Source organism: Bombus terrestris, chromosome 13, assembly GCF_910591885.1.
Source record: "Bombus terrestris chromosome 13, iyBomTerr1.2, whole genome shotgun sequence".
Classification (NCBI taxonomy): Eukaryota; Metazoa; Arthropoda; class Insecta; order Hymenoptera; family Apidae; genus Bombus; species Bombus terrestris.
Genome location: NC_063281.1, coordinates 14,223,698 through 14,240,674, shown reverse-complemented (window position 1 = coordinate 14,240,674; position 16,977 = coordinate 14,223,698). Strand labels below are relative to the sequence as shown.

General features: G+C 34.7%; 2 protein-coding genes across 10 annotated transcripts; both read right to left on the bottom strand.

The window, feature by feature from the left end:
- Positions 1-468: 468 nt before the first annotated feature.
- Positions 469-9,800, bottom strand: LOC100642655 (facilitated trehalose transporter Tret1). 9 transcript variants are annotated; one of them, XM_012315414.3, is made up of 11 exons: positions 9,376-9,799; positions 7,522-7,898; positions 6,496-6,673; positions 5,421-5,556; positions 4,515-4,723; positions 3,853-4,122; positions 3,222-3,447; positions 2,130-2,323; positions 1,861-2,040; positions 1,329-1,463; positions 469-1,238 (listed from the first exon to the last, which is right to left on the bottom strand). In XM_012315414.3, exons 2-11 carry the CDS (start codon positions 7,536-7,538, stop codon positions 1,203-1,205), a joined length of 1,581 nt encoding a protein of 526 aa, XP_012170804.1. In that variant the 5' UTR covers positions 7,539-7,898; positions 9,376-9,799; the 3' UTR covers positions 469-1,202. The 9 variants fall into 9 exon arrangements, with proteins under 9 accessions (XP_012170804.1, XP_048267264.1, XP_012170809.1 ...); XM_048411307.1 differs by having other exon boundaries at positions 7,522-7,859; XM_012315419.3 differs by having other exon boundaries at positions 7,522-7,704.
- Positions 9,801-12,961: 3,161 nt separating this feature from the next.
- LOC100648533 (enolase) lies at positions 12,962-16,862 on the bottom strand. Its single transcript, XM_012315420.3, has 7 exons — positions 16,686-16,862; positions 15,996-16,098; positions 15,521-15,694; positions 15,178-15,335; positions 14,608-14,908; positions 14,158-14,444; positions 12,962-13,938 (listed from the first exon to the last, which is right to left on the bottom strand). The coding sequence occupies exons 2-7, from the start codon at positions 16,056-16,058 to the stop codon at positions 13,617-13,619; spliced, it is 1,305 nt and encodes a 434-aa protein (XP_012170810.1). The 5' UTR covers positions 16,059-16,098; positions 16,686-16,862; the 3' UTR covers positions 12,962-13,616.
- Positions 16,863-16,977: the final 115 nt, after the last annotated feature.

The window sequence follows — 16,977 nt, the reverse complement described above, 5'->3', positions numbered from 1 at the left end:
TAATCGAGTAATGCAAGTACCGGTGCACGAGAACATGTTCTTTTAGCGTTTTACCCGCGTTTAACGAGTACAGATGCGAGTGACGAGCTTTTTTCTACCATATATTTTATATCAAGGGAAAATAAAAAGTTTAATTAGAAAGAAAAAGAGCGTTCATCCAAAAGAGCGTGCGTGTGTTTTTAAAAGAAGTTTTTCAAATACTGCTATAACTGATTTTCCCGCAGATGTCGCCGCATTCGTCGCAAAATCGTTAAATTCGTCTGTTACTTTACCGGTATATGATACATGTATCCGTATCCAAGTCACCGTTATGCGGGACTCGGCGATTTCGGTAGCTGCATGGTAGCTCCATACCCGCTAAAAACCCCCATTTTCGCTATTGAAATTATATTTCTCTTCGCTCATCCGCTCTATCCTTATATACGGAAGATGATATATATATATATAACGATAAAGAGTGCAACACCGTGACGAAAGAGAATATTTATTTACACGTATATACATAAATATCGTAAATAGGATAAATGTACGTTTTAGGAGGAAATAAATCTTTTGGTACATACGTTCCAATTGTCACAAAGTTTTTGAATCCTTTGTAGGATGTTGTTAGGAAATATAAGAGATCGTGTATACTCGTTGATCGACTATCGAGCATGTTCGTTGCCCGAGGAGATTTTTCGTGTACGCTATTGCGGCCATTTGACAGTCACAACCGGTAGAATGCCAGAGTCACAATTGGAACGTGGAACTGGCGGCGAAATAGGAAGAAGACGATCGGTTCTCGGCGATATTCCATATTAAATATCCGAGAACGAGGATTCGCTCGCGGAACTTTGCAGCAAGCTGTTATTCGGCCGAGTTATTCGGTCGGTTAAAGCGTAAAGTTAAACGCGGAGTTAAACGTTGATTTTTCGTTCTATTCTTACAATTTGTCGACGGACGCGACGATGTCGAACTTTCGAAAACTATTTTGAAATTACCTTGAGAAACATCGGAGAGGCGGTGATTAAACTTTTGAAAATTAAACCTTAAACTTTCAAGGGCCCGTCCAACGTTTGAGAATCGGTTTGAACAAATAAATAATTGCCGCGTCGACATAATTCGTCGATTATAATTACCTATATTGTATATAAATTTTACGCTTGTACATTTTAAAGTACGAATCTTTACGTAGGACGATGAATGACTCCGTCACTTGTCCTTTATCTCGAACGAGTGATCCAAAGTAAGTTATCTTGCTGCAATGGGAAATAGATGTTGATCGTTTTTATCAAATAACAAACTGTACTGTACGCTGGATCAAAGTAGAAACGTAGGATGCATCATACCTGAAAGTAATCCTCAATTTCTTGAAGCGTGCGATTTTTCGTTTCCGGTAAAGCAACGTAAACGAATATTGCCTCCAAAAGGGCGGAAATGCCAAAAATTGCAAAAATTCCAGTAATGCCTACCGCGTCGCTTACCTGTTTTAACGATGCAAACGTTATTTTCGACAATTTCTCGCGATATTTTGTTGCTGTTATTAAGATTACGCGTATACAAATGGAGATATTATGTCGCACACCGTGTCGTGTCAATCATTTTTCTACTTGATGTCTAGGATTTGAGTACAACGACACCTCCGCCGACGCCAGCCGATCGTTGTTCTCCGATAAATTGAGAAAAATCAAGTCAATCCTTTCTAATATAAATCGATGAAATCGATGAAATTACACGAGTACATGCTATAACTATAATCATTTTTTAATCTCTCGTAAACATTTCAAAAACGTCATTTACGTTCAAGTATCCTTGCTATATAGTATGTTTGCTATATAAATAAATGATTAGGCGTTAAATCTTATATAATCGTGGACGTACCGCGGGGAAAGATTTTGTAACTATAAAGATGAACAAGTTGAAAAAGAAGAAATTGCAACCACCGCCAATTCCTCGAGCCCTTTGCGGAAGTAACTCGGCAACCATTAACCCTGGAAATGTCATCAATCCCATGGAGCTGACTGCCACGTAGGCCAACAGAAAAATACCAACAACGTAAACCTAAAATATACGAATCTGATATAACAGGTGTCGCATTAACTACATAAATCTACGACATTTATGATAAATAAATAAAAATGTACACTCACGTCGATAGAAGATTCTTGCTGAATCAATAAATATCCCGCGAGGATCAAGGAAGCGAAAGCCGTGCCCACAGCAGAGAACATTCCTAGATATCTTCTATTTATTTTCAACAATAAAACGCTCGCTATCGAACTAAACAAGACCCTAGTAACGGCCGTAATTACCGCTGCCAAATAGTTATTTATCCTGTCACCACCTGCGTATAACGAAATAGGTACGCATAATCAGAATTATGTAATTAATATAATAATAACGTATGTATGTATGAAGCGTATGGGATAAAACCGACGTCTTTCTTGTTTTCTATCGATCACAACGAATAAAACGAATCCAACGAATAAAATTTGTTCTCTGGTCTACGATATCCACTGGATCTGGATGATCCTTACAGAGTTGCTCGTTTCAAACGCAACAATTTTCGCTCGACAAACGCAATTGTGTACACTCGCAATTATTCTCTAAAGACATGGTCATCGTCGGTATTTGTGATTTTAAATCACTTTAAATAACCGTCAAATGTTTAAAGGAAACAGTCTTTTATTTAGAATTGCTGCACAAATTTGCCGCGTAATAGCAGATTTCGTAGACGTTCCTGAAAAACAAATACACCAGAGTAAACGTGCAAACACCTTTTTGCAATATGAAAACTTCAGAAAGAAAATATTAACCGGTAACGTGTGTATCACGGCCGGTTCAGGCTGCTCTTGGATTCTTGGATTCGACTAATCGTCCAAGTGGAACACCCTTTAATCATTTCCAATTAGCGAAAAGTATAGCGAAAATTGCCCGGTTTGAAACATTTTTTTCAAGTTCCTTGTTAAATCGTAAAAGAAATAGATATCTTTCGATGAAAGTACTTTTCGCGTTGGTCGTTCGTACCGTCGAATATTCGTTTTTGAGACGAGAAACTCTATAACGATAGGAAATGAACTCTATAACTGGCTCATCATTCGATGATTGGATATTCTAGAATTCGAATCGATAGCGTTACGAGAGCATTTAACAATTTGCTTTGCAGATTAAGAAGTCGTTAGTGTTTGGTATTTTCTATAAATCATGTAGCTGTATATTAAATGCATAACGATTCCCTTTACCGATATCTTCGACGAGATTTACTGCATAGAAAACGATGACAAATGTCCCACTTATTAACTGAAGAATATTAAAGATATTGATGATGGTTAGTGGTTTCAAAACACTAGGATCGAGGAGCGTAGAAACGACAGAAGAAATTTGTCCGAGCCGTGACGTCGTGGTCGTAGCCGTCCGTGCTAAATCTGTTTTCGTTCGAGCTTCCAATATTCTCATTTCGGCGTCAACCTTTCGCAAATATAAACGTAATTTGTAAAAGTCAACTTTTCATCGTAAATTCATCATCGGCTTACCGCAAGGGACGCGACACGTCGCGTGGCGTCACATTGCCAAAAGTAAAATAAAGTTTGTCAAGAAATAATAATAAGCGATAAAATTTATTATTCGGCCGTTAATTGACTGTAAGAACGAATAGTTATTGGATAAAAAAAGGCTCTCGTTGTAGAAACCATTTCGTTAATAGGCTCGATCGCTGTACATATCTAATAATAGAGGGTTCTTTAAATGTCATTTTCCCAAATGGCAAACCGACGATACATTTTCTAAATGCACTGATTATCGCGATAAAACGAATTTCGATTCCGTGACTATTTTACTAAAATATCTATACCTACGTATACATATTGTACTTACCTGTTGCACGTTACCTCCTCTCAACCACAGCAACGCTTTTCTCGCCTTGTCGGGTTTCTTGCGGCTTACGAGCCAAGCAGGACTTTCCGGAATCAGGATTAACGCAATCAGTGCTGTTATGGGAAGAACGGATCCGCATAGAGCCACGATGTCCCACGTAAAACAAGCTCCTAACGCGTAAATGATGACAATACCGAGGCAATAAAAGGTGAGCGTGCTTCCTGTCAGAAATCCACGAAGCGTCGAATCAGCCGTTTCACCCAGTAACACCTGTCAGACACGATGATTCCGAGATAAATGTCTCAAATTTCAAGATAGATGGAATTCTTAAATTAACAAAATACTAAAGAACGAAAAAGAAGAAAAAAAAAGTATAGATAGATCTGTACGGTAGATCGTACGTTTGCGTGACACGAATATGACAACTAATAGATTATACATATATGTATGTAACGTGGACAAAATATAAACGTGGATAAATATAAACGTCAATGATGATTGAATAAAACTCGAAGGCTAATCCATAAATAAAAAGTCATTGTACGTATTAAAGTTAATTATTTACGTACGAAAAACAAAAACAATTTGTCCATCGACGAATTTGGCTAAAGAATGAAAAGTTTGTTACGCGATTGAAAAGGGAAATGATGGATACTTCCTACCTGAGCTGGTACTCCCATTAGGCCGACACCAAAACCTAGTATGACTCTTCCTATCAAAAGGCAGGAAATGTTTTTAGCAAAACCTATGACGAACCATCCAACGAACAGCGGTACCGCTGCAAATTGTAAAGATCCACGCCTGCCGATCTCGTCCAACAATGGGCCGGACACCAAAGATCCGACAGGTGTTGCTAGACTATGAACCGAAGCTGAAACATAAATAGCAAACGTATGCTTGAACGCAAAAGAAAAATTACATTTTTGCCGATTACTCTTCGATGTAGCGGACTTTAAGTCGGAAAATAATTCTTCCGAGTCTTGGCGCAAACGAGGCAGCGGGCATCCAAGAGTAACGCGAAACGATGTCCAACGGTGTATCGATTCGAGTAACCGATTAAGTTACCGATTAAGCAAAGTTACCGAAGCGAGGTGGACGAGGAAAGAAGTAGCGGGCAATAGGAGAAATTGGTGCTGTACGCGGCATTTTCGTAGACGGGTCCCGAGTTCTTCAAATTCCAAGCCCGATTGGTACAATCTTGGAATAATGAAATTATGAGACGCGAACGTAACAGTACCGTGTTGTGTGTGGCGAAATGACTCGTCTACGAATACAGTGGCAACGATAAATCTGTGTAGTAAAGTTCTGTACGCAAAATGTCAACGATCACAATGGGGACAAAACATCCCAGAGATTTTGATTATGGACGGCGCAAGTGGCCAGTTCCGACAATCGAACGGAATAACCGCGAAATAGCGGCGATGGTAGTTTTCTGAAAAGTCAAAGTCTGTCGAAAAGACAAGGTAGATTCATCGTCTTGATTCGTAGTATGTAAAGGTTCAAGATGTTACGAGATCTAGCATTATCGAACGTAATTGAGAAATTTATTTTGAAACAGATAGAGGTACCTATCCAGGATCCAAGTTGCCGATCAGCGTACATCGTACCATTTTCTTCGGCCAATTGCGGTAACAAAATTGCACTGTAACCAATTGGCATTCCTCCACCGGTTAGTAGCAATAATACCGCACCAGATACCAAGCACTAAAACACAAAAAAGATGTTAAAAAATGAAAAACGTCGAATGAAAAAGATCGAATGAAGAAAAGAATCGAAAATAGAAAAGTATACTTGAAAAATGTTTTGCCATAATAATACTAATTTTTCGAAATATTCTAAACTTGGAAAAATCGGAGAATCGAAAAAGGAGAAAAGATACGCGTTACCTAGATACCAACACATTTGAACAACTTTTTCCTATACACGTGCGTGTATAACCGGAAGTGGTCGGCTCGATTTTCCAATTATAGGCAACGATATCCCGTCGTAATCCCCTTATCGGTGCGTATTAATCTATAGAATACTCGCCTCGCGATACATACATACGCATAGGGAAAAGTTGTTTACAATATCGAACTTGTAACATATTTGAGAATCATCGAAATCCGAGCTGGCTTCTTTTCTGTGAATACATATTTACCTAAACGAAACATTTTTCAAATAATCAAAAATGATACTTGTTTTTTTACTTTCAAATCACACTCAAAGGTATCATGGAGGGTTTCATCGTTTCATTGTTATCGTATTATCATCAATAGCATAATAATATCTATCAATAATATTTGTTAATACTGTTTCTTAATATACTATACTATACTATGCTATGCTATATACTTAATATGCTTGATAAATTATCGCTATCATTATTTATTTACATTACTATCTTTTTGGTTAACTTCTATATTACATATATATGTATGTATGTTACGGAGAAGAGAAAATGATGAATTTGCTTCTTATGTTCTTTCTTTAAAGACAGTGTCATTTCGTACGTCTAATAGAGCGCATACAGCAATTTGATTTAATTGGAATTAATTCAGCGACAAGAGACCGCTGACTTTTCAAACTATTCTAAAATTCTAAGTAATTCCTTCTGTACGTAGTACATTTTATTAATAATATGTGTTTATTAATGCACCTCACCTGTGCGAATATACCTTTGGAATTTGACGAGTAATATATCGTGTCACATTTTTCGTCCAAAGTGCTATCTTTATCTCGAGTATTATTATTTTCAATGTCTTCGCAAACATCGCCAACCTGTATTATCTTTGCATCGTAATTGGCTGCATGGTATCCTAACATCGAACGATGTTCTTCCCTAAAATAGCAGCATTTGACAAAGAAAGGAAGAAATCTTTTTAAATATACCGTAACTTTTATTATATCGATGACATCGTTTTTCAGCCTTTTTCTCCAAGTAGCACAATTTTACATTTAGAAAGTTACATGAGTTATAGCGTAACCCATATATGTATGTATACTTGTAGTTAGACTACGTAATATATCTATCTATAGATATAGACGATAACAAAGTTAAACACATCTACGTATTCAAGTTATCCTACTTGTTCTCCATATTCATTGAAAATAACGAATTTTCTATTCTACCGTTTGTCTTAACGATTTACTATTTAGAAGAAAAACGCTGAAAACTAATACAGAGCATCAACAGCCTGGATGTAGATAGAGGATGTCTTGGTTAGAAGATATCAACTGTAATAATATACGATAGGCGAGTAAGTTACGATGAAAAAAGATGAATAGATAAAAAAGAGATAAAGATAAGTGTATGTAGGAATCGAAGCATACACAAGCGTATACGTGTATGTACCTGGTTAAGAAACTTGCGATATCGAATTACAGTTAGATGCGACAAAATATAGAAATATACACGTACTTTCCAATATTTGATATATTACTCTGTATACGGTTATGATTTGTACGATTGAATGCCCGTATAAGCATAAGAAACTTATTATTCTATAACCACAAGCATAGAGATATACGTGTATAGCTTATTATACCATATACCTCTATGAACAGTATATGGGCACAAGCGACAAGGTCAACGAATGCAATGAAAATTTATTACATATTCGTTGTAACGTAAACTACGTTTCTACGATGATTGTTGCTCGAAATGCATAATACAGCGATATAACATACCCTTCTGGCGGCGCCATACCGAAGCAGATTTAAACAAATTCAAACTGTTTAATATCGATCTTTGACAATTCTCACAATCCGTCACTTTGCTAATTAATAATTCGATCACGTGATTTAATAACTTTGCGCTTTGTTGCTTCTTATTTGCGTTTTTATTTTAGTCTTAGTCTCTGATATGTTTGACTTGGCATGAAATAATATTTCGTTAATGGAAATCTTTGATATATAAATGACGAAGAAAACAGTGATTTTCACTTAATAACACGCGTTTACTATGTAATGCATTACATAAAAGTAACGTTGTCGACGTAATCGTTGTGTTCTTGCTTCTGCGCGTTCTATGTATTTTGTGCATGTCGTGGGTGTTAGTTTCCAAGCTAATTGTAATTAAATATTTGGATAAAAGTCAGATGAAGTTTCAACGGGCCATTTCATTCAGCTTCTAGATTCTCGATTTTACATTCTCGATTATAGATTCTACGTTCTACGTTCTTATTGAACTCGCGCCGGATGACCTTTGATCGACGACGTTCCCCATATACATATGTATATGTATATGTACATATATTCGAACGTTTACTTCAAATTTTTGCATTTTAACGAAACTTTTAAGCTATCGTACTTGGTAGTTTTACCTAACTTGGAGTTTCCACGGTTTCGTAAGACTTTGTTGTGGATTAAAATATTAAAATATATCTGTTTCGTTGGTACAATAAGTCGCAAGTTTATCGATCATCGTGACTGTGAAATGTGAAACCCATCTTGACTCTAGTACTTTAATAATTCTATGACTTTCCTTTCATAATCGATTCAGATGCTGCTGATAAGCTCGTAGAATCGTTTCAACCTCTCCGATTTCGATGACTTGTAAATACGTTGGTAAAGTTTAATATTTCAAACAACTTTTTTCCTATACGTATAACCGTCGATCTCTTAATCGAGCTTAGTTTGCGAGATGTTCTCTAAAAACTGCACATATCGCTACAGTGTATTTCTACCTATAGTTGTGCATCTATGGCTGCGTATGCGTCGCTATTGGTTGCCGGCCGCTTATCTTCCGTCCACAACCGGAAGTCGTGCGAGCTTAAAGTCTTGAAGCACAAACCGCCTATGTTATAAATGGTTTTCGATTCGGCATCCTCACGACGCCCGAAACACATCACAGTAATATCATTTATTTATTATTTATTATAATATTTATCAATTATTCGTTCGCCTACTATTCGTACAATCGGTCGTTATTCGCAGCCTCGCGACGACCGACGACCGCATTGCATATTTTAACCAAAAGCCAAACCCGGTACATTGATATTCGTTTTTAGTTGAATCGACGAATTGCGACAGACATTCCTCGCAATCACGCATATGCGTTATATCGTTGTGCACGCGGGTTTTGTGCTCGGCCGATCCTCGTTTGCAAACCGAATGAAGCAGAGCGACGGACAGAAAACGCATACGCTGTCATATACGCGCAACTATAGACAGAGATACACTGCATACATGTAAATGTAAATATATATTGCATAAAATGTAATTACGTAGGTTATACGTATAAAAGAAAGTTGTTCAAAATGTTTATTTTCCTAATATATTCAAAAATCATCGAAATCGACGCTGCTTAAGATCATTAATCTTAATTTATATGCGAAATATTAACTTTCATTCAACGATGTTTTTGCTTTTGAAATTGTGGATCTTAACGAATTACAAATTTAAACTTTGAGATAATATTTGAATATATATTATATATTGAATATAATATTATATGCCTATATAATAGGGACGACTCTATACATTCCTTGAACATGCTATACCGATATATACTTATGAAGAAACGTTAAGAAAGAATGATACATTTTGCTTGCCATTTGATAGGAAATAGATTTATATTTTAAACGTTTATGTTTTAAAAATAACAATTATTATCACTTATTGTTAGAGGCAAGGTTTTCTTTTTCATTCTCACACACCCACCGCTGCAACTTTTAGTACTTTTACTTTCTCATCTTCATAGTAGTATTGTATTATATCCCGGGCAACGTTTATCGTAATTGTAGAAATTTTCCAATTATTGTGAGACGTGAAATGGACACCATCGAGAGAAGATAATTCAACTGTTTCAAGAAATAATTAACGAATTCGATAGTTTCACTGTGCGTGCATACGAAGTAGAAAACCGATACGAAACGGAAAAGCGATGAACGATAAGTAAACGATTCGTTAGAGACACGCCGGGTCTCGTTTGCCTTGGATCACGTTGGCTCAACTGAATGAAACATTCCACCATACGCGCTCTTATAAGCCACTTACTTCAATTAAATCCCTTTCTCGGCGTTTATCGTGGGCACGCTAGACGGCAGAGCGACCATTATCTCTAAGTGGCTTACCTTCAGCAGGAAATATCCGGTCAGAAAAGATCAGTTTCAACTAAGATCAACGGAATGACAGTGATTCTATACGAAACGACGGGTCGAAAAAATAAAATAACCTTTTTCCATTCAGACTTTCGTACGGACCTCTCTTTTCTGTATACATACGCGTGTTGATAGCCAGTCAGCGGTTGTTTTGTCGTATTTTAGATGCTTTCGAATAGAAATCTACGCAAACCTGATCGATCGCGACAAAAACGGTCCGTCATTGAAATAAAGTATGATTTTATGCGGCCATCAAAAATGAACCATCAGATGCCGAGTTTATTCGTCTGATGTTCAATAACCTTGACCCGATATTCGAATAACTGACTAGCAAGGCTAACGACTCAACTTGACCGATTACATTAAGGCTACTTCGTGCTCGCGGTCAACCGTATAAACCGTATCTTTTTTTTTTTTTTTTTTCTTTTTTTTTTTTATAGAAAATGACCTAGAACGTCAACTACTTCGTAATACAGGTAGTGAAAGTACACCGAGATACGATCAATTTTCTTCCATATTCGTTCGTGACATAATTATATATAACGTTAAATAAAAACGAATAATCGTTTGTACGATTAGTAATTATCTCATAAATTCTATCAAGAATCCTTCAAGATTTCGAATTTCAACTTTGTCTTCCTTTCCTTTAGAAAAAAAGCTCTGTAAAACTCGAGTAATTCAATTTTCAACAATACGTCATTTATATTTCTATCTATTCAGGGTAAGGTATAATTTAATGTTCTGATTTGATTCAACAGAATCATAGAACGGGATAGATATTACGCCAACTTTCTATGTATCGATAGCGGTAAGAACTTTTATTCGCCAATGATGTGCAACATTGCGTGTACGTAGATTTTTCTGATTGTATATATCTCTTCTCTAGAAACCATCCGATAGATACTGTATACTGTTACTGAATATTGTTTAATAATTCAATAATATTGGTCGCTTTTTATACCGTAAAAGTTATCGTAATTCGTCGATTTGATAAAATTGTCGTTAAAATCTGTCTCTCGTACACATTTTGTACACGATAAAAGTAAGTGGAAAGTAAATCCGCATTCGCGGTCAGAACACGGTTCGCCTTCCGGACCTTCTACGATTTCAAAAATATGCACAGTGAGCCTCTCACTGTGTACACTTTATGACCCAAGATTTGATCTAATATTCCCAATTTGTATAATATAAAACACATAAGTATAGAAAATATTAAGCTCTAGAAGGTGAAAGACGTTTATAAACATACCCTCGGCGATTAATTTTCAGAATCTTTGATTTTATTTACCCTGATTTACTACATCACACTGAAAATGTTTTATCTCATTCAATCGCCGCTCTTTTCATTTTCTTTATACGTATAATCCTGAAAATTTATAACGATGTACGATTACTCTTGAATTTACAGCTTCTTTTATAATTATATAATAAACTCATATAATTTATAATTTTTAATGGCAACGAAAACTCTTCTATTCTTACGTGAAAAACGATTCAAAGGGGAAAAGGAATTTTCAACGATGAAATTAAAAGATGATAATATCGATTGATTCAAGATCATTTAATAAGGGAAGTAAGGGAAGCCAAAGACTAGTAGCTAGAGCAGGATGCGGAAATTTGAAGGAATAAGGATCTGGTATGATGCAGTAGTACGGTGAAATTAAAAGAAGGAATATATAGGGGGTGTTCGGGTATAGGTGTCAGGAAATTTAAAGGGTGATTCTTGAAGTCAAAATAACGCGATTAAAATTCGGCCAAAATATCCCTGCACGCGATCAAACCTTCTTACACGAACGAAAAAAGGTGAGACTAAGGAGTGGGGCGCGCGGTAATCCTCGCACCGAATGACACACGGGCGGCAGCTTAGTACAATACTTGCTCGTACAAGTCGTAGAAAAGAAGACCATGATATTTAGAGACGTGAACGGTTCCGCGCGACATTTTGCAAAAGAAATGGTAGATCGAACGTTAAACCTGGTTACTTTATTTACTTTTTAAATTCATTATATATATAAAGGTTCCTCATTAAGAGCATAATCTTATTCGTAATTATTACCGAACACATATTGTCTTACATATGTTTTCTATTCCTCGATTTCATCAGTTCGGCCGTTTGACTTTACGTTAAATTCGTTTTAAGATCCAGCGTTGCGAGATTGTTTTTGTAATTTTTTCGATTAGCGTTGCGTTAATAAATTATCGCATTCCTATACGTAGTGTTGCGTTTGCGAAATGCCCAAATTCCTTCCACTGCGACTATAGAAATCTGTTCCTGTTCCTCGATCGCCTGATTCAGCTAAGACAATTGCACAGAGGTGATCGAGCACCAGCAGTTTTGTACGTGACCGCAATTCGACATCTCGATATTGGCGTTGCGTATATCGAAACATGAGTGCACCGTTTGGTATTTATTAGCGTTGCGTGAACAATTATAACACTCCACTGCGGTTTATACTTTCGCGAATTTTCACATTTTTTTCCTGTTTCCTGTTTGTCAGTAGCAAATTTAAATAACATTGCACGTGTGATAAAGCACTCTCCGCGATTTATTTCGAGAAATTTATATCTTGTAGTTATGGACTTGATAAATTAGCGTTGCGAAACGAAGAAATCACGATTTCTAACTCACTCACTTACCGTTTGTTCGGCAGTCTATCGAGTGCGTTGCCCTTCTGGCTATTGGATCTATTTCCTCCTTTTCACCGTTTGTTAACGGAAATATCGTTGAACGATATATCTATCTGTTCGATGTTGATGAATATTTATATTAATTTGTTATTATAAATAGTACTTCAAATTATTATAAATGGTTTTATTTCGTAATTATATGTATATTGGATTTCATGCGAGGTGATACATTAATAGGTGATTTCAGAGGTGATACATTAATATATTTGATTTACTTAATTAATTTAATATGTTATAAATAACTTTCTAGCGGATGAAAAAGAAACAAAGTAGTAGTAATAATAAAGTTAATAACATTTTCTAGAATGGGGTATTAATTTATTTGAAATATTATAATGTTGATTATATGTTATAATATTTATTCACATTTATTTTACTTTTGTTTTACAGTGTTTCTGATCACTTTACTTAAATAGATTTAGATCTCGTGGTTAACGAGAAACCAGAATTAAGCTTCGTCAATATCATTATCATGTATGATATTCGTTCAATTTGTGCTTTCAATTTCACAAATAACAGATTTCATCGTTTTTTCCTTTTTTTACTTGTCGCTGTGAAATCTAATCTAATTTAACCATCTCTATGAAACAAGATCTAAACATCATACTTAAAATATTAAGATATGATTTATATATCCTTTGATCAAATAAAAGCTCCCCAAAGAAATTAACAAATTAATTTCGTAATATTGTTATTATAATTACTGCTATCGTATTGAATCATCGGTAATATTATTTCATTTAACTAGCACATCTATAAACAATTCTTATTAACTAAATAATTAAATAATAAATATCTGTACGTTTTTATTTCTTCATGTACTTTTTTTAATGGAAACTAAAAATTTTCTCAGTTTTATATGCTATAGTAACATCGATAGCATTGAATATTATTTTATTAACACAATTGTAAAGATTACGAAAGTATATGTTCGATTTATTTTGCAGAAAATATAACAACTAGTATCTCGTGTTAATAAAATATATTGTTCTTTTAGGCATGAGGATTACGGAATTTCTCCCCTGCATATTTGGCAGCCGCGCCCAATTCTTCTTCAATACGAAGAATCTGATTGTACTTTGCCAAACGTTCTGAACGACAAGGTGCACCCGTTTTGATCTGACCAGTCGATAGACCAACGACTAAATCAGCTATGAACGTATCTTCTGTTTCTCCAGAACGATGAGACACCATTGTACCCCATCCAGCGCTTTTAGCAAGTTTATGGGCATTAATTGATTCTGTGACAGTGCCTATTTGATTGACTTTTAGTAACAAACAGTTGCAAGCCTTCTTCTCAATAGCCGTTTTAATTCTGTAATGTGTAATAGGTTTACAATGACATTATTGTCTATGAACAAGGAAAATAGCTTTCAACGAATGTAATTACTTTTTAAAATTTACAAGTTATCGATTTAATGCTACGAATAACTTTGTAGGTTAAATAATTAATTCGATATTTTCACTTATATTGAAATTTGACGAACTTATAATTTCATAAGAAATCGGAAATAATTTAATTCCAAGATTTTACCTTTCAGGATTTGTGACGGTAAGGTCATCACCTACGATTTGAATAGGAGTGGAGGATGTCATAGAAGTCCACGAGTTCCAGTCGTCTTGGTCAAATGGATCTTCGATCGATACAATCGGGAATTCCTTAACAAATTCTAAATATAAGTTCTTCAATGCTTGTGGTTCCAAATATGTGTTTGGATCAGACTTTTCATTCTTAAAATCTAAATCATATTTCCCATTTTTATGAAATTCAGATGCAGCAACATCCATACCAATCTTGATTTTCCCTTCGTATCCAGCAACCTACATTGTACGATAATTATGAATAATCATTTCAATAATCATTTCAATAGCATATAACTCAATACGATAACAAGATCGAACGTAAACTATACCTCGCAAGAACATTTCTTGCGCAAATTCATTAATAAGAAAATATTTTCCTTTTAGAGAGAAAAATACTTACTTTAATGGCATCCATGATCAGATTTAAAGCTTCTTTGTTCTCTAAAATATTTGGAGCAAAGCCACCTTCATCGCCGACAGCAGTAGCATCAAGGCCAAACTTCTTTTTAATACCAGCCTTCAAATGGTGGTAAACTTCAGTACCCATTTTCATGGCTTCAGTGAAATTAGCAGCACCAGTAGGTAGAATCATAAATTCCTGCATTGCCAATTTGTTTCCAGCATGTGAGCCTCCGTTAATAACATTAAAAGCTGGTACTGGCAAAATAATATTGGCATTTCCTGCCAATTCCGCTATATATCTGCAATTACAGGACAATTATTTACAAAATTACCTATTATATGTCAAAGGTAAAAGCTGTGATATTTGTATCAGATACGTAATATAAAATTTCGTTCATCTTTTATTATTTGAAAAAGTTGTATCAAATTTAAAATTCGTTTATACATTTTACTTGTACTTGACATATATATTTTGTAATTTCATTTCATAGGCTAATAAAGAAAGATTTGTCTAAATAGTTTTATTTAGAAATTATGATATCACATCTAAGTTAAAAATCACACTTACTTATATAAAGGAATCCCTTTTTTAGCAGCTCCTGCTTTACAAACTGCCAAAGAAACACCCAAAAGTGCATTGGCGCCAAGTTTTGACTTATTTGGTGTACCATCGAGTTTCAATAGAAGGTTATCGATATCAGTTTGTTGCGTGACTTCCAAATTTGACTAGGTAACGAATATTTTCATATTGATTAGTTAATAAATTCAAATGTTTTTATTGTTCGATCATATGAACAATATATACACCTTCTAAATGTGTTTAAAAAATAGACAAATTTTGATAGATCTACATAAAATTGAAGAAAGTTACATATGCTAAGTATTATGCATAAACGCTGAACACTCAATACCTTCAACAATTCAGGTGTGATGATATTATTAATATTCTCTACAGCTTTAAAAACAGATTTCCCATGATACTTAGATTTATCATTATCTCGAAGTTCTAAAGCTTCATGAACACCGGTGGAAGCACCTGACGGTACTTCAGCCCTAAACAGCCCATTGTCTGATACAAGATCAACCTATAAATAAAATATATAAAAAATAATAAAGACAATTTATGTGCAATCTTAATTATCATGTAATGTATTATAATGTAAAATGTTGCATATAATTGGAAATTAGGAATGTATATTAAAATTATACCAATATTCTATACAAGGTTACATAATGTACACTTGTCGATCTATGATTTATAATTTATCATACTTTCAGAACAAAAATCATTGTATACCAAAATGAATCTTTGTTTTATATGCAACAATATTACATTTAAAATAAAATTTAATCTGTTTAAGAATTAACATTTTCTTGTAATCTTACCTCTACAGTAGGATTACCACGAGAGTCAAAAATTTGACGTGCCTTGATGCTTTTGATTGGCATTTTCCTACTGTAATTAGTACTGTATTTACTGATTAGAAGCCTGAAACAAAAATATTTAACGATAACAAAAATACTGATTCTAAATATTGAAAAATTATTAAATACAGACCATTTAGCACGAGAAGGTGGTAGGATCTAACTTTCATATTACATGTCAGTTACTAATAGTTTCAAGGATAAATAATCTTTCCTTAATATTAACATCAAATTGTCTTTAAATTTAAGCATTTTAAATATTTTTCGACAAAATATGTGTGAATTTGAAATACCGGTAGGCAAGCTTGCCTTGGAAATAATATTGTGTTTGACCTTGACAAGGTCACTGGAAGAAGTTTAAAAATCTAAACAATCAAGTTAATAGTTGTTTGATTTCAAAAGTGCTACATTTCCCAAAACTAAGTATAATGTACTCGAACTATCGCATATAATGACCTTACGATAAAACTTCGGCACTTAATGCACGCAGCACGTATCAAAACCATTTTTTTCTTTTTTTTTTTCTTGTTTTACGAATTTAAGAAACAAAACACTATACAAATCAAATCTTGATACTTCATACAGTGTCTAGAAATTCTTGAAGAGACGATTTTTTACTCATGCTGTAAAACTGAAGAAAATATAGCTCACCTACTGCAACGTATGACAATCCTCTTGAAGTGTTCGAAGTAGAATGATACTGTCCTACAATTGACCTCAAATCACGAAGGTAGCTCTCCTATCGATTCTGATCCCGTCACGTATGAATTACGGAAGCGTTGAAACTAAAAGTTTCTCAACAACCTAGACTACTGAGAATATGATAAAATCTACGTAGATATTTATATAAGCAGGTATAGGATATGGAAGCAGAATCTTAAAGTTTTAATTGAATATAATTTGTCATGATAAAATAACGAAAATTGCGTAATCTATGGTTTTA